Genomic DNA, 25,366 nt, shown 5'->3' with positions numbered 1-25,366 from the left:
GTGAAAATATCTATGTAATTTGCTGTGAAATGTTCGGTAAGGCAACGGTACTCCAGTTTTGAAGGATGGTGGCAAAAGGACTTTTGTCAATGAAAAACCCCAAAAACAAGAGGAAATCCTTGGCAACACTTGGGTCACCTCCATCCCTGCCTGCAAAAAGAAAGAAGATGGAGCACTCTGTCCCAAAGGTTGTCCGAATGGAAAACGGGTATTCAGTGGCCTAAATTTGTGAAGATTTGGGGGCAATAAGAGGAGTGCAGTGTGAAGCAGTTCCAGTCACGTCTACATTCTCAATACAGCCACTGCAAGGTGTCAACGAGGTACCTGTGTCAACGAGAAGAAGAACTGCTTTGTGGAATACCATCAAGTAGACTTGCAGAACACTTTGAACATTCCCATTTGGCATTTTTGTTAGATTGATTGCTTTCATTTTACTTCTTTATTATGTTCATTTTATAATGATTTGCAAATTTTATATCACTGGTATTGATTCCCATTCATTTTGAGAATATTGTTAGTAAAAAGTTTTGTCCTTCAGCAGTTTTGATGTACTTATATGTAAGGGGTGACTAGAGGACTGACGGTACTTAAAGGTTCAACTGATAGATTGTGTTCCCAGTCACTAGTGGACTGAAGGTACTTCAGAGTACCATGAAAAAACTGGGTACTTGGAATTGTTGTATTTTGAAAATATTGCTTGTGTGTCTTATCTGAATGGTATTTAAAACATTTAAGGTCATAAATTGCATTTTTTTCATTTTCTGTACCTTTGGGACTCAAAGGGTTAACATAGCTTATTGTTTCCTGACAAGAATAAGAAATCATGTTTCCATTTGGGAACAATGGGATCAAATAGGTTAATGAAGGACTCGTACACATTCAATGTTGGGTCTATAAAGTAAATAATAGTAACATCATTTCTTTCCTCCAAAGTGAATTAATTGAATGAGCTGAACAATCTTGTGTCTAAATTGATTTTAAGCTTCCTAAATACAAGAAAATGAACACACATATTTATTTTTTCTTGGAAGGATGAGGATGATGCAGAAAAAGTGAGGACGTTCCCAGCTCCAATTGTAACAGATGGAATACATGGTTTAAATCTGTTTAATATGTCAGTTGATATCTTAATGTTATCTTGAAGTTCTCTGAAGGATAAGGAGGAAACTCAGGAGTGAAATTCCTGAAAAATATGGCTGAGGAGGAAGTAAAGATCGTTAAAAGTGGAAAAAAGAATTTAAAAAAAGTTTGTCTCCAATTGCTGTAGAAAAATTATGGAAGTGGTAAATTTTTAAGATCATCTTATCCCACAATTTCCGTAGTGAACCGGTTTGCACCATTAGGTGTCATCCTCGTAACCTGGGTTTGATTCCCAGTACTACCTGAGATTTAAGAATGGCAGGATGGTGGTTAAAATTGTACATACAGGTCACCTCCAATGGAGGTGTGCCAGAAAAGAGCTGCACCACTTCAGGATGATAAGTTTACTTTCTTAGATCACAATTCACCTGCTACTTGCCTAATTACCGTGACTTGCTAGAAGCTAGAGCTGTTGTCATCTGGAAGTTATTCTGAAGAACTAAAAACCATACTCATAACTATGTCACCACTGAAATGTTGGGAGCAAATATCATTTAGAAATAACAGTGCATTTGTGTTATCTGCAAAATTAAGGAACTTTTTCCCATAGCAAAATCTTTATTGGATGGATGTAGTTTCCTTTTAAACCCTTGGAACATAATGACTAAAAATGCTACTGATTTTACATCCCCCTAACTACATTTTTATGGTTTTCAGAGCCTATGAGGTGCAGGAATTTTATCCCGCAGTTCTTCTTTTATGTGCCAGTAAATCTACCAGCACAAGGCTGATGTATCTGAGCAAGAAGCTCTACTGAGCTCTACTGCCCGAGCTACTCAGTTCGGCAACATAATATGACGAGATATTCACTTACAGTATACCAGAAAGAAAAAAAAGCCATTTATAAAGGAACTGAGTGAGGCTGAATTCCTGAAAGGGTACTTTATTCTGAAGGAGTTGGTGAATGATCAGCAAGATAATCCAGACACACAGTTGGTAAAGTGACAAAAATTACTGTACTCAGTTAAACCTGAACATCCAGTATTAACTGTGGCAATATTAAAATTAATTTGGATCCTTTCATCTAATGTTGACGCTAAACGATCATTCTATAAATACACTGTTATAGTGACAGACGAAGATGGTTTAAGCCAGAAAATACTGAAACATTAACAATGGTAGCTTTTTAATAAGTAGACCAGGTATAGTAGTGTTACGTGCCAGCCCTCTGTATTTAGCCCCTTACGGTATTTCCTGGAAGGAACTAGTGAGTCAGCTGGGAGCTTCCACCCTTAGGGCATAGAGACAGCCTTTCCCCTCTATTGTTCTCTTCATCTGGTTCCCCTGCACTCCTTCTGGAATAGGAAACGAGAATGTTCCTATTCCAGCCCACCCAATGAATCTAGTATTTCATCAACAGGATATAAAAAGGAGACTAGCTTGAACAATCAGAGTGTAACTGGAGCTGAACAGCAACAGTGCTGGCTGTCGTCAGTGTTGGTGTGGTGGGCGTCCCACAGGAGTCAATATCCGAGCATCGTTGCGTTACAGTGTTGCTGGAGTACTGTGTATGTGTGTCTAATACCTTGGTGAGTGGAGTACTGTGTGTGTACTGCCTTGGAGTCAGTTTGTGGAACAGTTGGTATGAGTAGAATCGGAGCAGTGCCAACTGACGTCATGAGGAGCATTGTAGTGCTGTGCTGTTATGTGACTGCTGTTTAGTTGTCATTGTTATGCAGTTCAGTGTGTAGAGTTGTTATGTTGTCTGTGAGTTAACTGAATTGACTGTGCTGACCGTGAGAGTTACCAGACTTACCTGACCTCAAGCCAAGGAATAATCGTCATGTGTTGTGATAGTCGACATCCTTACGTTCGAATCTGTCTGCGTGCGGCTGCTGTGTAAAACGACTGAGTATGCAGTCAAGTGAAAGTGAATCAGGATTATCACCGTCCAGATAATACCAGTGGGCCAGACTACCTACTATGAGAGGACAGAGACTTTGTAAATAGACAGCAATTGCAGAAGTGTGGTCATTCGTTGGTTATATAATTGTGTGTACTAACTGGGTCATCCAAAACAGACTGTGCTTTCTTCTTAACCTCCAGGTAAGCGCTCGCGCTGCGGCAACCGGATCACTCAAGGAAAGTTGATTTTTTTCTGTATAATACATGTCATTATCGTGTAAATTGGATAATTTAAAACCTGATTAAGGATTACAAGAAACTATCGAAATAAAATAATTTGTAGCAAATGAACATTAACACAGCACTGAAACCTCTCATACCGAGCTCGATAGCTGCAGTCGCTTATGTGCGGCCAGTATCCAGTATTCGGGAGATAGTAGGTTCGAACCCCACTGTTGGCAGCCCTGAAAATGGTTTTCCGTGGTTTCCCATTTTCACACCAGGCAAATGCTGGGGCTGTACCTTAATTAAGGCCACGGCTGCTTCCTTCCCACTCCTAGCCCTTTCCTGTCCCATCATCGCCGTAAGACCTATCTGTGTCGGTGCGACAAAAAAAAAAAAAAAAAAAAAAAACCCACCTCTCATTCCTAACTGACAATAATTTCAAAAAGAAGCTATGGTTCTTGATTCTTTTTAATTAGAGTCTTCCTCGGCATTACTGTTGCACTTCTCACACGTAACACGGTGTTGGCTGTGAATTTTGCACATGTGTTTCAGCCATGCACCACACGACTGCAGTCTTATTGTTTTTGTGGCTTCCACATATGTAACAACTTTTTTTTTGAGAGCTGGAATTTGAGGATTCGAATCGTCCCTGAATTCTGACAGAAATGCAAAAATTTCCTTAGGAAGACTAGATATTTTTGCCCTATTCTTCAAGTTATCCTCCATCAGGCTCATAGCTAATTTGTAGGTGTATTTCCTTCCCCGACAGCATTCTTGTGGGCAATTTGCAAGAAAAATCTTCTCGGAATTGATGGCTACGATATAAAGTTCCTGGAAGAAAAGTACCATTGGCCATCTTCAAGTATTCCTAGATGTGGAATATGTTGCACAAAGCAGGTCGACACTGTCAACACCTCCTTTTGTTGAATTGTAGTCAGTGATCTGCAAGGGTTTGTTTGTGTCATGGTCAGGCTCATTAGCGTCATGCATTGACGACAATAAAAGTACAGCCTTCTTCTTCTTGGCGATGAAAGACACTAGCTTTGATCATTCTGAAAGCCAAACATACTAGAACCAACTGCATGTGATTTGTCCTGGAGGAATTTGGGTGGTATCTCTTTTTTATTTTTCTTCAAGGTCCCCAAGAAGGTCAGTCCCTTGTGCAAAAGAAGTTCGGCCAAAGGATGGCTGCTGAAATAGTTATCTGTGGCCACATTTCTGTTAGATCTTTTAATTGGCTCAGTCAATCTGTCGACAACATCGAAAGGTAAGTTTATGAGACATATGGCCCTACAGTCTGTTTCCCACTGTATATCTCCAGATAATACGTATAAAACATTCGGTTATCACACATTGCATACAACTCTATGCCGTATTTAGCTGTTTTTTTCAGCATATATTGTATGAAACTACAACGGCCACGGAATGCAACCACCATCTCGTCAATCGTCAGAAACTCGCCAACTGCGTAGCTCCGTTGGCAACTGGAAACAAATTTATAATGAAATTATCTTATAGCTGCCAATTTATTATTCTGTTGTTATTCAACTCCAGTGGTGACATCATCAAATTGGAGGGACCTCAGCAATAAATGGAAACAGTTTTCACTGAACTTAGCCTGAAGAAGTCATACCTGTTCCATAAGAGCTGAAGTATTCTAGGCTATTGGCACGGTTCCCTTTCTTGACAGCAATCAAAAAAAGAGCACAAAAAATCCCAGCAATTCTGTGGGAGACGTCACTCTGTAATCACTTTGGACATATTTCAGATTGTTTTTAGTTATAAAAATTTTGCTGTACTTTACAATGTCACCAATCAAGTCAGGTGTCATAAATTTGCATAAAGCAATCAATGGGCGTACAAGCTTATCGAGAGAGTCTCCTTTGGGCCCAGAAATATCTTCACCGTGTTTTCTGATCGCGTTCTGGCATTAGTATTAGTAACAACTTCACTACACCACAGTGTTTCCTCATCCTTGCCTATATGTATGTATGTATGTATGTTCAGTCCATCAGCGATTCCGCTGGTGGGATCCTCAACAGCTCTGCCATCAGCTGTCATAGATGGCCTAGGCATCACTGAAGAGGTGTACTACGGAAATGAGGAGCGAGGTAGTTTCCCGTTGCTTTCTTCACCGAGCCAGAGTTGCTATTACATATCAGTGCCAAGCCCACTGAAATGCATACACCAACTGACCCTATGAGCAACATTTTCACACCATTCATAGCAGGGACTGGCTGCATAAGGATTGGCATTACTAGCATCGCTCATACCTCAGTCACTTTATATTGTCAAAGCCAAGGATAAGACAGAGACAGATCTATGAAAGTAACAAAATTGCTCTAGCCTATACCAGAAAACATAGTGCACTGTAAACACTAGGTCCTGTCAGCAAAGGCATTTGCCTATATAGAACCTCATATTACTATCATCCGCATCTTCACTTGCCTCTCCATCGGTTTCCACAAAAAGATCAGAACAACTACTGTGGATGTCTTCTTCTACTGCTTCTGGTTCACAACCAATGCCATGAGGATCATCCAATATCTCCTTTCCCCCCCTCTTCTTCTGACAAATCATGGAAAACCCACAAAATTTCATCAGGATGTGATAATCGTTCCCTATAAAAATGAAGCAACCCTATTCATTTGAAACTAGGCTATATATAAAATTCATTCCAACTTACCTATTCTAACTCCACCCCCACCCCCTCCTCCCTGCCCCGCCCTTAATGTACTTTCCATCTAAACTGTAAACTCCAAGTTCTGAGAAAAAAGGAATTAGTAAGCAAGAGTTACGTACCTGCATTGTCGTTTGCACTGCTGTTTGTACAACAATTGTACTCGCGCAGCGGCTTCCGGACTGCACCTAACGTCCACTCGTGAGTTCCCTAACATTCACACTGAATGCTGTAAATATAGAGATTCGCTGCTAGTGCTGTATGTCGGCCCACATCGTACTTGAGGATTAGCATACGGTCTCGCTGGTCTCCCTCCAGCCGTGAAGCAGCAGTATCGAAAATGTTAAATGTGCGGTCTAAATGCCCCGTGCGCCTGGAGGTTAACGGATGTGTGTTTGTTTTGTGATTCTTTATTCCTATATTTAGTTTAAATTCCAAATGTGATAATTTTCATTTGTTATTAAATTACTAAAGTACACTTGAAAAATCTGCCTGATATATAGGTTATCAATGCAGATTACACTTAACCTTTACCACTCGTCTGTCAGGTGAGGCCCGACATTACGATATTCCCGTTCCGGTCGCATGTCGGGGGAGACCCGACATGGAATTTTATCGCCCACCACTCGTCTGCCGACTCTTAGCCGACAAAATACACGATGATATACTCTACTGCCATCTTTTGGTTCCGCGTGGAACTTTGTAGAATCCAGATACTATTCGACAGTCAGTCAAAAATCCATTATTTAGATGGCAGTGTAGCCGTCAGCTGTCAAATTACGCACATGAAAGCTCGAGCGATAGTAAACAAACATGGCTGCCATGTGCTCTTCTAGTCATATATATGTTGCATATGTCAGGCAACACACAAAACCTCAGTATTTTCGCACCTCTGCTCCTAATGAATATATCTAATAGCATTTCACGATGCCTAAAAGTGAACTGACAATGGTCGGTTTGTGTACCGTAACCCAACATGTACCTGATGCTGACGGCTGGCACAATTATAAATCAAAAGATTCGGATTTCAAGAAATTGCCGTTTACAGTGGTTTCAGCCTACAAACTACCGCGAGGTATGAAAACTGAGACTGAATATCGTTTTTCAATTGCTTTTTTAGCGATAATTTGTACACTAAATTATTAACGAAACCAATAGGTATGCGATAACGGTAATAATAATAATAATAAAAATGCAAAATAATTCGTCTTAAATTCCACATATTGCTTTTATTTGCTCCAGTATAGCTTGCTGTAAACGTGTATAGCCTAACTACATCATTTAAAACCAAGTGCTATCTCCAAAATCGTAAAAGATTAATACAGGTCATATAAGACAAAAATGTACATTTAAAATACGAGTAGTAGAGGCAACGCAGAAAACTTTAATTCGAGGGGTAAGGGTTAATATACATAAATATTATGTCACTCACTTCATTACCTAACCACACCAGTAATTCCACAATTTCTTATTTTTAAAACTGAAATTAAAAATAAATTTTTAAAACTTAAAAAATTAGCCTCCTGTATAGAACTGAAGATGGTCAGCAAACCTTCAGCGAGTGGCTTTAGTGTACTTTACTGATTTCACAGGTTCCCACTACATACAAGATTTCTCTATCAAAACTAATGCTACTTGGGTGGCCCAAAAAGTATCCTGGTTTGATATTACAGACATTTTAGCCTCAAGAGTATTGTACATTGTACTTTTCCTCACAGCCTGCTCAAAATTCAGTGCACTTTTACATCAATGTTTCTGCAGATTAGAAAGTCCTTTGCAGAAACCCTTGTTTACATTTATGCCCTGTTTCATTCATTTGATACAAATTATTATCCAGTCAGGGAACTTCCCGAGATGACAGAGCCAGTGACATGATATCAGTCCAGCTATCACTGGAGATAATGGACGTGAAGCCAGAGCCAAAGCTGGTTTCCAGATAGGTACAGAAAACTTCCTCAGATTTACTGAAGTGTCAACAATGGACTTAAAATTCACATAATTTGTCTTACTTGTTTATATAATCAATTCACAATCACTGACAAGTTCGCAAAGTCATCTTCGTACAAGTCATGAAAACTCTTGGAAAGGTGAAAGATAAAGGCTTCCACTATCTGTAACCTCGGCACGTGATGGGGTAGAGTGGTTAGCTCTACGTACGGCCGCCTTTACCCCCGGGAGTTAACCTGGTACTCATTTGGTGTAGGCTGAGTGTACCTCAGGGCCATGTGCACCTCCGGAAGTGGAAATCTTGTTTCATAAATCTTAAGACTTCCTGATGGGGATTCAAACCCACTTCCTTCCGGGCGAACCGAGCATGCCTTTACCACCTCGGCCAGGCAGCTCCTACTACAAGTTTACACAACATAAACAATATTGTACCTATACTGCATGCATGATTAAAAGTGATTCGATGGAATCAGAGGGAGTTCTTGTAGAGCAAAACATGCCATTCATTTACTAATAGGTAATGTGCTGATTTTTTTTTTCTCAGGTGTGTCGTAATGTTCCAAGTGTTATATTTCATGTTTCAACAGATTGGAAAATTGAAAAGTTATGTTATATGAAGACTAATTGTTTTAATAGGAATGGCAGGTACAACAATTGTTTCATGAATTTTCTGCACTGCTTCAGTCTGACAGTTACAATATTAAATTACAATACAAATGTATTACAATTTCTTTAAAATAAATATGGAGTGAAGAATTTTAAGTGTAAAAGTAAGGATAACATCAGCAATCCAAAAAATAAACCCCACAGCAAAAATTTCAGGGTGAAAGTAATAAATTTGGCTCAGGAGTTCAGTTTCATCTCTGGCACTATAACAAGCAGAGGACAACTTTTGCAATGACAGGTACAACTGCATTATAGATTAATACACAATATTTGCAAAAATCCACACCAAATGTTCTCATACAAGCCAAATGGATTGTGATAAATGATCGACAGTAAACAGTAATGAATAAGCCTACGCAATCTGCACTGTGATTTTCTTTGTCCAGACAAGACAATGACAGATGGCTTGCCTGACATTAACAGGACATGTCCCATTAATACCTGTATATTAAAGATAGCATTTACAGTGGTGAAAAAGAAAATATGGACTGGAGAGAACAGTGATGGAATAAAGAAATTCTTAGCAACAATTCTGGACATCGGGCAAGATTATGAATTAGCACCGAAAGAGGTCATAGTTGTAGTGCTTGCCAGGAAGACAAGGAATGGACTCAGTGGTGAGCACTACCAAAATGAGGTTCTTCCACTATTTTAAGGATGTCTCTGCCAGGTGCTGCCACAGGCTCTCAGTGTTTATGGAACATAATGTCCAAGTTTGATCATGCTACAGTTCTCGCCGGATGGAGCCACTGTAAGGCAGACGATCTGATGATGGTGGGCAGCATCTGTACATATAGTAAACTGTGTGTTATTGTGCGTAATGTGTGAGCTGCACGGATGTTGGGAGAAAATAAACATTCAGTCCACGAGCCAAGGGAATTGGCAATTTAAGATTAAAATCCCACAACTCAGATTGAAATCAAACCCATGGTCCTTAGAAGGTCTAGAAGCTGACCATTAAACCATGAAGCTGGATTAAAAAGAAAAAAATTGTAATATTCAACATGGGTGGATTAATCAAACTCTTCAAAATATCACATTTCGCCTATTTGAGAAAACTCTATAATAATAATAATAATAATAATAATAATAATAATAATAATAATAATAATAATAATAATAATAATAATAATAATAATGTTATTAGCTTTAGGTCCCACTAACTACTTTTACAGTTTTCAGAGTCGCTGAAATGCCAGAATTTAGTCCTGCAAGAGTTCTTTCATGTGCCGGTAAATCCACTGACACAGGGCTGACATATATGAACACCTTCAAATACCACCAGACTGAGCCAAGATTGGACCTGCAAAGTTGGGGTCGGAAGGACAGAGGCTCAACTGTCTGAACCACTCTATGAGAAACCTCTGTTCAGTACTGAATGAAGCTGTGAAATAGACCATTCCTAGAGGCAAACAACCCACGTACAAACCTTTCTGGTCAAAGGAATAAGGTAATGACCATAAACCAACTATCACCTTAAATGGAAATACAACTGAAGAGCACAATCCAACAAGAATAAACAATAAAGAAGCATGCAGACCTAATCATCCAAAAGCTTAATTCTACTGATGCAAATTTTATCTGTGGCCATAAAAACAATTTCACACTTACTATACTTTCAAACCATTGTCAAAACATCTAAAAATGTACCAGTAAAATGTCTAAAGACAACCATTGGAACAACTTCCCATAACAAAAAACTTGAATAAGCAGTCAGAAATATATAATTCAGAAAGAACCAGAATCAAAAATCTCAGACTAAAAGGATTTAATAGGTTAAACTATTTACTATACTGTAAACTCTCCTGGTATTTTTGCTAAGGGTCCAAGGCTTGTGCTCTTTCCCAAAAATGTTTAAAAGTGAAAATGCAGCCTGCTATCACTTTGATTCAAACCTCAGTCATCAGACTGGGAACTTAGTAACTAAGCCACTGTGCTATTCTCATCCTTCATCTTTTCAACATATCCACAACTTACCCATAGGAAAAAAACAAAACCAAACCCAGGAAGATCTATAGGTCATAGAAACAAACTATTTTTCCTGGCCACCAAGGACTACCTCTATTTCTCCAGCAGCATTACCCACACCCAGATGGGGTTTTAGGTATGAACTGTTAAGCACAAGGGCTTGGCCAACTTTTATGGCCAGATGCCCTTCCTGTCATGAATTCTACGATGAGGGATGTTTGCTATCATGGAGGCTGATAGTGCGATGTACTGTGAGCATAAGAAGCGTGCAATGAAACAAACACGTAGTGTCTGAATAACAGGAATTTGCCAATGTGCCTAAAATCACTGAACCAGTTGGGAATCAAACACAGGACAATCAGAACTAAAGGCCGCAGCACTGACAAGGACTACCTCTATTAGTTTAGAAATATAATGTACAACTTCCTAGCAAAAATACATGAATATTTTTCTTTCATCACTGAATACCTTGCAGATAACTATTGCTCTGTCACATTATATACCATAATAATTAATTCGCCTGACAAAAAAAAAAAAAAAAAAAAAAAAAACCTTAATCTTTTGTTCTCAGGAAGAAAAAACAGCCGGAAAACATCAAGCTCTACTAATAATAGAAGACAAGGAACCCCTCAAACAAGGTAAGAGTTATAAGTCATGAGCAGATATCTACTAATTTCTATCAAGACATCTTCCCAGAAGGATGAAATAAAGACAAAATCTGCCTGAAATCGAGGCTATCTCACACATTCTTACAAATATATACTAAACTGCATCTACATTTTCCAAGAAATAGCCATGCTATCTATATATATAAAATAAGACTTTTGTCTGTACATGGCTCAGAAATTCTTTTTAATTTTCCATCATCTTGTCAGTGCGACGGCCTTCAGTTTTGATTGTCCTGGGTTTGATTCCCAGCTGGTTCAGTGATTTTAAGCACATCTGACAAATTCCTATTATTCAGACACTACGTACATACGAGAAAATATCTGAAGAAAATTTAATGAAAATCGGTATGTAAAGTCCGGGAATGAAAGACTACAATCTAGGCTATAAATCATTTTATTCATGCTGAATGGCAGTTTAGGGGAAGGTCTAAAATTTCATTCACAAATACTAGCTGAAGTACCCGTGCTTTGCCACGGAATTCTACCCTGTATACAGAATTCTAGGTTAAGTAGTCTACACGTTGTAAGATTGTATTAAAATGCATAGTTTTTAACGTTACCCCACAAAAGCGACGTGGAAGTAACCATACGTCCTTTCTCATGTGAAGACTGGGTTAGGGAATTTTCAGTGTAATGGCAGGCCCTCTTGCCTACTATCAGTCACAATCAAGTTGGGGAGTTTTCATTATGATGATACGCCCACTCTCGACCTGCATTTTTTACATCCTCAGAAAGACTGTCGCTAGGAATGTCGTGATTAAAAATAATGCTATCAATATGATCATATGAAATGCTCAATTAAATGAAAAACAGCACATTTTCTCACTTTTAATAGTACTACACTGCTGATCCAACAGTTCAAAGTACCCGGGCTGGAATCACCAGGCCGGAGAGCCGTGAACATTCCTTCGCCATTATTCTTTTAAGTGTCCACACTGCTCATTCCAATTAGTGCCTCAGAGTAGGGACCAAATAGCTGGAAAACTATAATGAACCAGTGTGTTAGGTAGGCTACCAGTAACATGAGAAAATTTACGAATCAGAGGAATAGTATGCTAAAGAAGAGAGTTATCTAACTTCCCAGCCACTTCTCGCCAATATTCAGGCAGGCTCTTATACTCTACCCAGCAATAATCCCATCTGTCGGTGATGAGTGGCAGCAGAAGATATAAAGCACATCACAACAAAAAATAATGGTGAATGTAATGTTACTATTGATCAATTTTATGAGCTTTCTTTATTGTAGGCCTTCACATTTAGTTTTTTCCCGGCTCCGAGATATTAGGGCATCTAATGTAAAGCGAGTCCTCCTTCCTTTCATGACTCCCTCTTGTCTTATTATTCAAGCGATCATTCCTTTGCGGATTTTTTCATTTTTATAATCATCTTCACAATCTTCCTTGTCGATATGGACCGATGACCATGCATTTTAACACCCTAAGAAAATCATGACAAAATCCATCACCAGTTAACAAGATTGATTCTATATCAGTATTGCTCAGCCTTGATATGGACTAAACAAAAGTCTAAATTCATCAATTCCTCTTAAAACAATAATCACCACCACCACCAATCTTACTGTATTATAGTCGGTACGATAAAACTGAATAAGACAGAAATGATCGGAAATTGTATGCTCTATAACATTTGTTACATAGTACTTTTCGATAGGACGAATAACATATGTAATTAAAAATTAAATTTTAGGTGTCTACCGCTAAACTACCATTTAACCAGGGTGAATAAAATTATTTACAGCCTAGACTGTAGTTCCTTATTCCCCGACTTTACATACTGATCTTCATTCAATTCCGTTTTTCCATTTTCTCGTGGCTCGGTGTGGATATGAACTTGGCATCAAAAATCGAAATTCATGAATATCTATTATCATAGTCGGTACGGTAAAAATGTATAAGACATAAATAATCGGAAATTAAATTTTATATAACTTTAGTTATGTAGTACTTATTTTTAGAGCCGCTATTAACATAAATATTTGAGAATTACATTTTAGGCCTTCTCCTAAGCTACCATTTCACTCGGTGTGAATAAAATTATTTATGGCCTAGATTGCAGCGTATTTACATACCTATTTTCATTCAACACTCGAGCCATTTTCTCGTGATGCATTATGTACAAACAGACATTACGGAAAATTAAAAAATGCATTTCCTTGTTACTGTGGACATGACCGATACAGAAATACCATTCTTTTAAAATTCTAAGCAATATATACACAAAACTTATTTTATATACAGTAAATAGATTTACGTTATTAGTGGTCCTATCGATAAATACTACGTACCTTAAGTTATACAGAATTAAATTTCCGAGCATTTATGTCATACATTTTTACCATACTGGCTATGATAAGGATATTCATGAATTTGTATTTTTGTTGCTAAATCCATATCAACGTCGAGCCACGAGAAAGTGGGTAAACAGAATTTCATAAAAATCAGCATGTTGAGTTGGGGAATAAAAAACTACAGTCTAGGCTATAAATAATTTTATTGACCCTGGATGAAATGGTAGTTTAGGGGAAGGCAACTAAAATTTAATTTTTAAATATCCACGTTACTGGTCCTATCGAAAAGTACTACAGTAGAACCTCGATCAAAATCCCGACAGTTTCGAAGAAGCTCTCGTTCCTGGAAACATAAGGTACGGTTTTGTATGTTATTTAAATTATTTAATTCGAAATACGGATAATTCGTAATTCGAAGAACAACGTCTGTTCCCATTACCAAATTTCAGACTTTTAATTCAAAACTGTTTTTACATTTTTTAAAAAAGTTTTATTTTAGAGTAATTCAAATTTGAAATTTATCCACGTCACAATAGAATGCGTCTTTCGGAACGTGCTGGGGTAGATTTCAGTACTTTCACTCACTTCGATGTGACCACAGTGTGCTTCATATTTGCTAAGTTCGAGTAAAATCGTAATTCTTTTGTATTCAGCGTTTTAAGGAACACCACAATATCACGTGCCGAGAAGCAGAATCCGCAAAAATGGCGATGCCGACAGTTGGCGAAAAAGCATGGCTCATGTAATCAATTCGTACGCATTGAATAATATTGTCAGTGCTGATGAAACTGCATTGTTTTTTAATGCCGAGCCCAAATGGTCTTTTAATGCCGAGCCCAAATGGTCTTACGGTTTTATAGGAGAGAAGTGAGAGCCGGGAAATTGTACATGGGGGGGGCCATTGCACACGGAAGCGAGAGACTTCCTCCCCTCGTAATTGGGAAGTGCGATAAGCCACAAGGTTTTAACGGCTTCGGGCACTTTCCGTGCAAGTACAAGATATCTAAAATGCATTCAGGGCAGTAATCCAATTAATAAAGGACTTGTACAAGGGAGCCAGCATAATTTGTCTTTGAACCATGAGTTTTTTCTTTCGATGCGTGAGGTTATGTTTATCAGTGTTTTATCCAAGTGCATTATTTGAATAATGTAAATGTACCTGGTTGGTACATCTCCGGAATAGTTTTTTCCAAGGCAGTTGAAAGGTTTAAACTGTGAATCAAGGTGATTGCGTGAATTAATGCGTCACAGAATACTTTGTGTTGTGGCGAGGGTTCGCATTTCTGAATTTCGAGAGAAGTACCATGGCGGGAAATCGTACAAGGATAGTCACTGTACTGTGTTCTAATGCAGGTGGAAGCGAGAGACTTTCTCCCCTCATCATAGGAAAGTTTGATAAACTACGATGTTTTAAGGGCATCGGTACTTTCTGTGCAAGTACAGGACATCTAAAATGCATTCAGTTCAGTAATCCAATGAATAAAGGACTTGCTCAGGGAAGCCAGCACAGATTTCTCCACCTCTTTGAATACCTTTTTTTTTTTTCTCTTTCATTGCGTGAGGTTAGGTTTGTCAGGGAGTTATCCAAGTGAATATTGTATCGTGAATTTGAATACTGTAAATGCACCTTGTTGGATACATTTGGGAAATCGCTTTTATTTTTCCATGGCATTTGAAAGGTTTAAACTGTGAATCAAGGTTAATTGCATGCAGTATGGACCTTAGTACACGGTAAGGGTTAGCATTTCTGAATTAAGAGTTGGCGGTTAATTCAAAATCACGTAATTCAAAGTCCGATTTTTGTGCCCCAACGACTTCGAATTAACAAGGTTTTATTGTATATAACAAAAGTTACAGAGAATACAATTTCCTATCATTGATTTTTTATTCAGTTTTACCGTATTGACTATGATATGAGTGGTATTTCAGAGTTGGAAGAAAACTAAATGTGAAGGCCTACAATATCTCAAGCTCATAAAATTGATCAATAATAACAGTACATTGACCATTGTTTGTTGTGATGTTCGTCTCTTATGCTACCACTCATCTCCGATAGATAGGATTACTGCTGTGTATTAATAACAGCCTGCCTGACTATTGGCAGGAAACAGCTGGGGAGTTAGATAACTTTCTTCTTTAGCATGCCATTACTCTGGTTCATAAATTTTCTGGTACTGCTGGTATACAACACACGGGTTCATCATAGTATTCCAGCCATTCGATCCCTACTCCGACACGCTGATTGGAATGAGCAGTGTGCACACTTAATGAAATAATGGAAGAGGAGTGTTCATGGCTCAAGGCCTGGTCATTCTAGCTCAGGAACTTAGGACTTTAGATCGGCAGCGTATAACTGTTCATTAAAAGCGGGAAAACGTGGTTTTTCATTTGATCGAGTATTTCATATGATAGCACTGGTTTTAATCGTGGCATTCCTACTGACGCCATTGTAATGACCTACGTTGATTTCAGCAGGGAAAACCACTAAGATAGTCTTTTTGAGGATGTAAAAGGGCAGGTGGAGAGTGAGTGTCTGACATTATAATGAAAACTCCCCAACTTGATTGTGACTGATGGTAGGCAAGAGTGCCTATCATTACAACGAAAATTTGTTAACCCAGTCTTCACACGAGAAAAGACGTACGGTGACTTTCCCATCGCGTTTCTGGGGTAACGTTAAGAACTATGCAATTTAATACGATCTTACTCACGAGTATACTACCTAACCTAGAATTCTGTATACAATGTAGAATTCCGTAGTGAAGCACAGGAACATTAGCTAGTCATACTTTAAAACAATGTAAGGTACACTATTGTATACTAGCATCGTTCCTAAGACTGGCCGAGATCTACATTCACTACCTTACCAAAGAAAGTGACTCTAAAAGATTGCAATGACTTCAGATCAATCAGTCTCATGAATCAGACCTTGAAAGTATTCCTCAAACTTATTCACAGTCACAGTTAGGCCTAAATTTATGAGAAATGTGAAGAAAATATGGGGGAATCTCAACTTGGATTCCACAGCGGTCTCGGTACTCACTGAGGCCTTGTTTGGAATTCGTTGTTGCAACGCTGCAGGACTGTCAACTGCAATGTGTACACCTGTTTGTTAGACTTCCCCAAGGAAGACACCGTACTCATTGGTGACAGAATTGAGACAAAATATTCAATGCGCTGAAGAGCAGAGGGGCGGATGGAGAAAACACCCATATAACTCGAAAACTCTACTGGGAAAAAGTGAATGTGAATGGCTTTCAGAGCTGGTTATAATCACTAGAGGCACGTGACGGGGCTGTGTGTTGTTGCCACTGCGGTTCAACCTTTAGTTCTATGTATGTATGTTGGGTATTCAGTCTGAAGGCTGGTTTGATCCTCCACAGTTCTGCCAAAAGGTGTAATAGCCTAGGCATCACTGAAGAGGCATACTAGGGAAATAACCGATGCTATGGAGAAGAAAATCCAAGCTTTCAAAATTTGGATCAACAAGAGCCTGCTCAAGATAACGTGGTTCTAATGTGTTCAACGAAGAAGTCTTCCGACGTATGGGTTTTCAGCTTGAACTCACGTTTACCGATAAGACGACGAAACTGCAGTATCTAGGCCATATCATGCAAAAAGAGTCCATGTACCATCTACTGCTTATCTTTTATTTTTTTAATTTTATTTTTTTTGCAAGGTAAAACTGATGGGAGAAGAGGACCCAGGAGGAGTTCTTGGATGGGTAACATTCACAGATGGTGCAACATGATGTCCAAGGAGCTCTTTGGGGGCGTTGTATCAAAAGACGTCACCATGATGATGGCCAACATCTACAACGGCTAAGGCACCAAGAAGCAGAAGAGGAATCCTGTTAAGATTGGCAGTATCAACTACAGTAGAGTCTCGTTAATCCGAACGAATTGGGACCGGAGTCTGTTCGGATTACGAAAATTTCGGATTAACTGGAAAATATTTTCTAATAATGATATTATTTTATACGTCCATCTAACTACTTTTACAGTTTCCGGAGACACCTAGGTGCCCGGATTTTCTCTCGCAGGAGTGAATGTAAAGGACGTGGTTTACTGGGCAGCAGAGGTATGGGGGCGGTGTCAATGAGCAGTTCATGAGGAAAAAGTGGAAGAAATTGTGGCCGAGTCTCGCATTCATCGAGAGTCCAGCGGAAGCGTCTGCAAATGTCAATCTCCTTGAAATCGTTCAACAACTTCCTGGGTGTGAGGAAGCCAATGAAAATAGCGAGTGGATGGAAGCTGACTGTCATCAATTACAAGCAGATCAAGAAATTGTAGCTATGGTGGAGAAAGAATCTGGAGTTGAAGAACAGAGTGACGACGAAGAAGACCATAATGAACAACTAGTGTCACATTCAGATGCCACGGCCGCCTAAGAACTTGCCGTACGCTACGTCGAGCAACACTCCGCTGCTACGCCCACTGATGTGATGTTTATGAGACGCTGGTTTAACACTGCATCATCGAGTAGGTTCCAATCACTACGGCAAAAGAAACTAACTAGCTTTGTAAAGATAAACGACCAGTGATTGATGGTTTATGATGTGTAATTATGTTTACATTAAGTTATTCTAGTAAAACATGACTAATAAAATGCAACAAAATCTTCATTCTATAATATGTCATTTCATTTCAATAAGGAGAATATTTTTAAAAAGTGAATATTTTAGTTTGGATTAACCAGACTTTTGGATTAACGGGACTCTAGTGCATACAGAAATAAAGCCTCGTGGTGTGTTTTCTTTCTCTGAACTATTACAACTGTTACGTGTATTGATCTTATATTTATATTAAAAGTGCGATAAATTGTATAATATCTACTGAATTGGTATCCATTGTTGAACTGCCACTATGATATATATAAAATGAATGACTCTACAATTGATTCCTTCAGACCTCAAAATTACTGGAAATGAAGATGTAGAAGACCTTACAAAACAGGCATCAAATAGTCGCATAAACCTGGATACTAAATGTTATAACAGGAAAAAATCTCTCACATTCTCAAAAAGGAAAAAAATGAGCAACTAACAAAGAAGGAGGCATAAAAAAGCTAAGAAAAACAAACCAAGATATCTCTGTTGCCTTCTCCCACCTTAACTCTTGCCATGTTTGTCTTGCTGTTCACCTTAAAAAGAATTAACATCTACTATTTGAGACAAGTGAAAATCCTGTCAAAGATCAAACTCGTAAGTTGATAAGAAACAACTCCTTCATCAGTTCTGGAACATCAGGATGCCAGAGAGCCGATCAACTGGAGTCCAAACTACCCATGCATGAACAAACTACAACCACCAATTCAAGAATTCCACACTAACTGGAAGATAAAAACTTTCCTGAGAAACTTCAGTTTTGGTATATTGAAAGATGCAGTTGAACTTTGAACAATGAACTTCCTTTAACCTCTTATAGCATACATGTACTCAACAATACAGGGATTAACTTACCACCTATATTTCATTTATTCTGTGAGAGTATTGCATGTCTAATGCATAGACAGTATTTGTAACAGACACCAAGGGACTGATAATGATACTCCAATATTGCTCCTATTTGCTTACCTGTGAAACTGAGATCCTCGTCCGGACAACTCTGTCGTTTTCTTTTCTCCTCACCTTGAGAACCAGGTGAAAGGGGAACAGGTAAACCATTCTCCCCTGTATTTGATCTCTGGCTAGATCCCCCACTTTCACCACTCCTCTTACTACTACCACCACCACCACCATCCGTCCTATCTGGCACCTTGGCACGCCTTGCAGAAGAGTCCGAATGGCCTAATCCCTTAGTAACAGGATTTGTCGATTCACTTCTCGCAACTGCATCATCTATTGGCCTATCTGTACCTCGCCACTTCCCTGGACTATCCATTAACCGTCCCCCAGATAAAAGACTCTGTTCTCTGTGATGGGAACTATCTGCACTATGGAGCTTTTTTCTAGATTCTTTGCGTCTAGTTTTACCTCCACCTACACTAATTTTGTGACCACTACTGCTTCTTTCACTCACTGATATACTGTCTAGCCTTTTTGGGCTACTTTCAGCTTGATGGAGAGCAGAAAACTCTCCATCAACACTGAAGGTCTTGACTGGAGCATTTGCACCAGTTGCTGAGATCTTATTTTGTATTGATGCTTGGGGCTGGTCCGAATCACAAATACGAGTCTTTAATGGTACATCATCCAAGTCATGACGACGACGTTCTTTAAATTTCGTTTTAACTTTTCCTGCAGTCTCACTCCCTACCGTCCGTTCATCACCCATATACGCTGGATGTTCCCGTTTAGATGAATCACATTTCGAGATAGTTTTAGTAGAAACTTTACTACTAGAAACAAGGCTAGAGGTAAAAGAACACGAACTTCCACTGCCTGGTTTCTTGTTACGCACTACAGATGTGGATAATGAGGGATTCAAGCCATCCACATCTGTCACTCCAGAACACAACGGCTTCTTTATTCTAACTACAGCTGAGGGCGATGGTACTGAAGAACTGTCAACACCAGTAGACAAGCCAGGTTTTTTGTTACGCATCATACTTGGTGTTAGGGAAATACCCGTACTATCCAAACTTGCCACACTACCACTTCCTGGCTTTTTAATCCTCATCACTCCCAAAGGTGAAGCATGATTAACACTAACACCAGATTTCTTAATTCTAACAACAGAAGTTGGGGGCCCTGAACTTCCACCATCTCCATCGTCACCAGAATTTCCAGCTTTCTTAGTCCTAACCACAGATGAACCCAAATTTTCAACTGAAGTATTTGCACTTTCCCGGATTTTTGAGGAGGAACGATTCATTTTACTCGAGGATGAACGTTTGCTTGATGCCATCTTACTGATAGGTAAACCTGAAACACTTCCACTAAATACCTCTTTATTTTGCCACTTCTTACTCTCTTTACGGGATCTCATCACAACGGTTGCATTACGACCCCGTAAAGAGATGTGCAATGGTGGTACTCGAGGCTCCTCTCCTAGCACACCAACACAACTATTAGCACTCGGTACAGATGAACTTGCACTATTTGGCTGACTACTCCCAGGACCGACAAAGAGCCTGTTTCCCACTACTGAACGACTGTCAGCTTTCCTAACAGGTGGTACATTCACAAACGACACATCAACTTTGTATGCTGGCGTGACCGGTTCACTCTTCTCCAGCTTCAGCCTGAGTTTGATCTTCTCACCAGGAGCACCATGCGTTGGAGCAGGACTGTGAGCAGAATCGCGAGATGTTTTGAGTCGATGATGTCGCGCTGTGGATGATGCATCACTTCCAGTTGACCTTACAGTAGCTTCAGAGTCAGACTGATCTGTTGTCGTAGTTGTGTCAGCTCGTCTTGACAAGGTACTACTTACATCATCGTCGTCATCAGAAAACATGGAATTTGAGCGATCATTTAGAGGTGACGGGAAATAAAAGAAGGGATCATCTATACCACCTGATTCCAATGTATTTCCTGCTGATGATTCAGGTTCACTGTCAGAACTACTCTCACTGGGCATAGGCTCCAGATGTCCAGTAAGTGGGTTGATGAGAAACTGTCTCCGCTTGCCAGTTGAAGTGAGAGGTGATGATGTTACCGGGGACTGAGAAGGTGGAGGGGATACTGGAGGTGACATCGGTATTGTGTTAGGGCGACAGTTGAGTTGACTAGTTTCCTGCTCCACTTCTGGAAGAGATTGCTGGGATTGCGGCTGAGCTGACTGCTGTGAAGATTGCTGCTGAGATGGCGGAGGCTGCTGCTGACCAAAACTTGTTTGGAATACCCTTTGCTGAGGCAGATTTTGTTGCAGTGTAGTTTGATTCTGAAAGTTATTTTGTGATGGTCTAGGCCAAGATCCACCATTAGGACTCCCATTAGATGGCATTCCAGGCTGGATTCGTATGGGTGTTTTATTGCCATTTGTAGCTAGATTGGGCAATGCCTGAGCAGGATTCACTAACCTAGGATCTGTCATGTTATTTGTGCCAAACCTTGAGTATTCTCCAGAACTAGGTGTTGAATTTTGAACGTATGTGGCCAATTTTATCTGCCCCTGCTGACCTTGTGGTGGTGAAACTTCTTTAACTCCAGGATGCATAGGACGTTGCTGATGAAGCCGCACTTGATGGGGCATTCGAGGGTATGGAGGAGGATTAGAAGAACTTTGAATGTTTGGGCCTTGAAGAGGAATAGACTGCTGGAAATGCTGCGGTCGTCCCGGTGTCAAGATTCCAGCATTACTTCTAGCACTAAGCACAGTACCCATGGCAGTTGACAAAGGATTTGGAGCACTTGAAGGTGTAGGCAGTCGTTCCAAGGGAGCACTTGGTAGAGGCCTCTGTGGTTGTAATCTAACAGCAGAAGATGCAGCTGGTGTCACACCTAGCTGTGAGGAGTGGAGCACTTCACGGTGTTGAATGTTAGGTTTGCCCAGGGATGGCACATTAGTTGAAGGAATTCTTCCTGAATTGAATGCCGTTACGTCTTGAGAAACTCCAAATACCTTTTGTTGGATGGGTGACGGACTTGGAGGAGGAGGAGGATGGATTCGAGAATGAGGAGAAGGAACTGTGGAAATCTGCTGATGACTGGGGTTTGATATGGGAACAGATGGAACTACTGGTATTTGAGAATGATTAGTTGAAGAACCAGCAGAAATAGAAGATGGGCTGGAATTTGAAAGTAATCCTGACGAATTTTCAGGAATACTGAGAGTTTGACGATGCATACTTGTTTCAGAAGACAGGACGGATGGGGGAGATGGAGAAGGAGTTATATTAGGTATATTGCCAAGTGCTACATTAGCAAACGGTGATGACTGATGGTGAAGTAATTTTCCTGAAGTGGAAGAATCAAGAATGCCTGCAGGAGAATTTGATGGCGACAATGGTGTCCTACTTATCTCACTGCTGTCTCCAGCACTGGTTCTTCGTCTCGGAGGAATCTTCTTCTGTGGAGGCCTGATTCTTGTTGGTTTCTCAGGAGCCACTTGAGGAGGTAACATTTTGTTGGGGGGTCCTGCCCCTCCATCATTTTGCAGCAAGTTCACCAGAAGTGGACTAGACAGTGCCACATTTGCAGTTGCTCCTGACAAAGGTAGCTGGCAGTTAGGTCCCTGTGGATGTCTAATACTTGTCTGGGGTGTTGCTGTTTTATAAGGCTGAGCTGCTGAGGACTGAGCCCCTGGAGAAGGCTGTGATGGCTGTAAGGCATTAGTGTTACTTGAGGAACCAGGATAAGGAGGAGGAGGTGGAGTTGTAAAGTTGTGATGACTGAAAGGTGAACCTGATGAGGCATTCTGATGCAAATGATGATTTGAAGGGTTGATACCATGCTGTGACTCACGATTTTGTATAGCATGGGCAGCATGAGTCATGCTAGCAAATGGGAAAGGTCCATGATAATTGTGTTGAGGTGCTCTTGAAGAGGTTGATGTTGATGGACCCATAGCCCCTGCTGTGATTGCAACAGAGCTACTACCAGAGGGATTAGCTGAATTAGGCGACTGCTTTGGTGGTGGGAAGGGAGGTATAGGATCTCCATCGGTGGGTGCTACGACATTTGGACTACGAAACTGTGGCTCAGCTGATCCCGAGGCAGCTTTTACAGATTGAGCTAGGATCTGGGCAACATTACGAAAGCTGCCAGAACCTAAACCAGTGTCAGGAATGCCACCAGCAGCACTTGATGTTGAAGGTAATGAAGAGCTGGCTGGTCCACTGTCCCCAGGAGCAGTTTGAAGAACTATCTCCTGGCTCTCTCCACCAAAGCGTCCTGCAATCCGCAAGGATATGACCTGTGGACATAATAGTACCCATTAGACATGTCTAAAACATTAACAAAGACAATGACTAACAAAGTCACATATCAAACACCTTTCATCTTACATTCCTACATTAAAATTTTATTGAATTAAATAATATTATTATACATTTTGAGGAAGAAAATTTAAATACACAGGATATATATGAAACTTTTAGTTTTATAAGATGCCACTCTAAGCAAATATCTTAAAGAATTACAACTCCTCTCTTTACTACTGTAACAGACAAGGAGCTGCCAAAGTTTGCTCAATCCTTTTGAAAGGACTGTAACAAACTGTGAACAGCTTCTCAACAACGCTTTATTGTGCCCTAGGTCAATCTTCATGATATAACTTGATACAAATAACTGTGCCACAAGCACAAACCAACAGGCAAACTTTACTGACATCCCCAATTAAGAAAGTCTTAGTTACAATATTTTATTCCCATGCTGGGAGGCACACTGTCAACATATCCTTCCTGAACGGGCAAAGGAACAAGCAGACTTGCCAACTTTCAAAATAAAAAATCAGAAGACTACGGCATATTGCAATATGTTACGACCCATCATTGATGATGCAACTCGCATGAACTGAAGAATATTTAACACATTATACTAGTTATCTATTGCACAATTCCTCTTATTTATTTATACGCATATATCTGAACACATGACTCTTCATCCTAACTGCCTTAGATCTCTTCAAATATTCAGAACTAAATTATTTGCTCAAAGCCTTGCTGAATAGTTTTAAGGTGGTTGTTTTCCCCAATGATTCCCTTTTGGGATACAGTGATCTGAACTGTGTTTTTGTCCTTGTAAACATGTTAAAAGTGTCTCACAGTCGGCACTGCTATGTTGAAATGATAAAATATAAAGCATTGCGTTAGAGATCCTGTCATACTTAAGATCACCACGAGCGCATTTCATTTGTTCTGCCAGTGCCCACTGAAAATTAATTCTCTCCACCTATTTACAGAATCAGGAAAAACATGGCATATTCTAACAATAAACAAGACTGCTCTCATAATCAGGAAAGAAGTCTTTGCGAGGGAGGAAAGACCAAAAATTGGGAGTCACCCGCTTAAATCGGGAGAGTTGGCATGTCTGAACAAGTAACAAATGAAACTCTGGCAGCATGAAGCACCATTGCCAATTTTCTCTGACAAAGATGACAACTGGCACACTGCTTGTGAATTATGTTAATGCTGGAAGGTCTGCAGTAGACTGAACGATGTGGCAAGCTTTTATCTAGCACCTCCCCACTTCAGGGGATGTTCTCACTTTCTAGTCTGTCCTAAATCAAGAACATCAAAGTCATTCAGCTGAAATACTGAATGTTCCGGGTGGAGCAGTAGGAATGTTTGTACCTAGAAGCAAATGTGCACAACCCCTCTTGTGCACTCCGTGGCACATTTGGAGCAAATTTTATGCGTGCTTTCCTCCAGTGCAGCAGTGTGTACCAAAGTTTTCATATGGTAGGAATCTTGTATTACAAAATGAATAACATGACATTTATGGAGAAGCACGAGTTGACAGAGGAAGAGCAGGATGACTTTACCAACAACGTTGCCCTAATTGAAGACGTCCAAGTAACCCAACATTTGTCACAATGAAAACAATTCTTCTTCTTCTTTATAGCATTTTCCTGCTAGTGCAGGGTCAGTTGTTTTAATCTTGACTTGCCATTTCGCACGATCTTGGGCATCAACTCTTCTTAAGTTCACAGTCTTTATATCAGCATTTACTGTGTCGTGCCAGCCTTGCTTTGGATGTCCACATGGACATCATCATCATCATCATCATCATCATCATCATCATCATCATCATGTCCCTTTATCCAGCTCCTGCCGGGTCGAGGTATTTATGGCACTTCTTCATCTTCCTCTTTCCTTCCACCATTCCTCCTCCACGATCTTGTCCCAGTCTAAATTTCGTCTTCTTATGCTGCTCTTCACTGATTCAATCCACCTTGTTCTAGATTTTCTTCTTGCTCTCTTGCCCTCGCACTTTGCCTCGAGCATTTGTCTTGGAATACTTTTCTCCTCCATCCTCTTTACTGTCCAAACCACCTTGGTTTATTCTTTTCAACTCTCTCATTTACCCTTCCT

At 39.9% G+C, this 25,366-nt stretch overlaps 1 protein-coding gene across 1 annotated transcript in view; it reads right to left on the bottom strand.

Annotated features, from left to right (window-relative positions):
• LOC136866863 (serine-rich adhesin for platelets) overlaps positions 1-25,366 on the bottom strand; it is a 375,927-nt gene that overhangs the window by 131,727 nt on the left and 218,834 nt on the right. The window contains exon 6 of the mRNA XM_068226874.1: positions 19,023-23,247. Within this exon, the coding sequence (XP_068082975.1) occupies positions 19,023-23,247 (4,225 nt within the window). The remainder of the gene's footprint in view (positions 1-19,022; positions 23,248-25,366) is intronic.

The sequence above is a fragment of the Anabrus simplex genome, chromosome 3 (assembly GCF_040414725.1).
Source record: "Anabrus simplex isolate iqAnaSimp1 chromosome 3, ASM4041472v1, whole genome shotgun sequence".
NCBI classification, from domain to species: Eukaryota; Metazoa; Arthropoda; class Insecta; order Orthoptera; family Tettigoniidae; genus Anabrus; species Anabrus simplex.
Note: the sequence above shows the minus strand (reverse complement) of the source record. Positions and strands in the feature narration are given on the sequence as shown.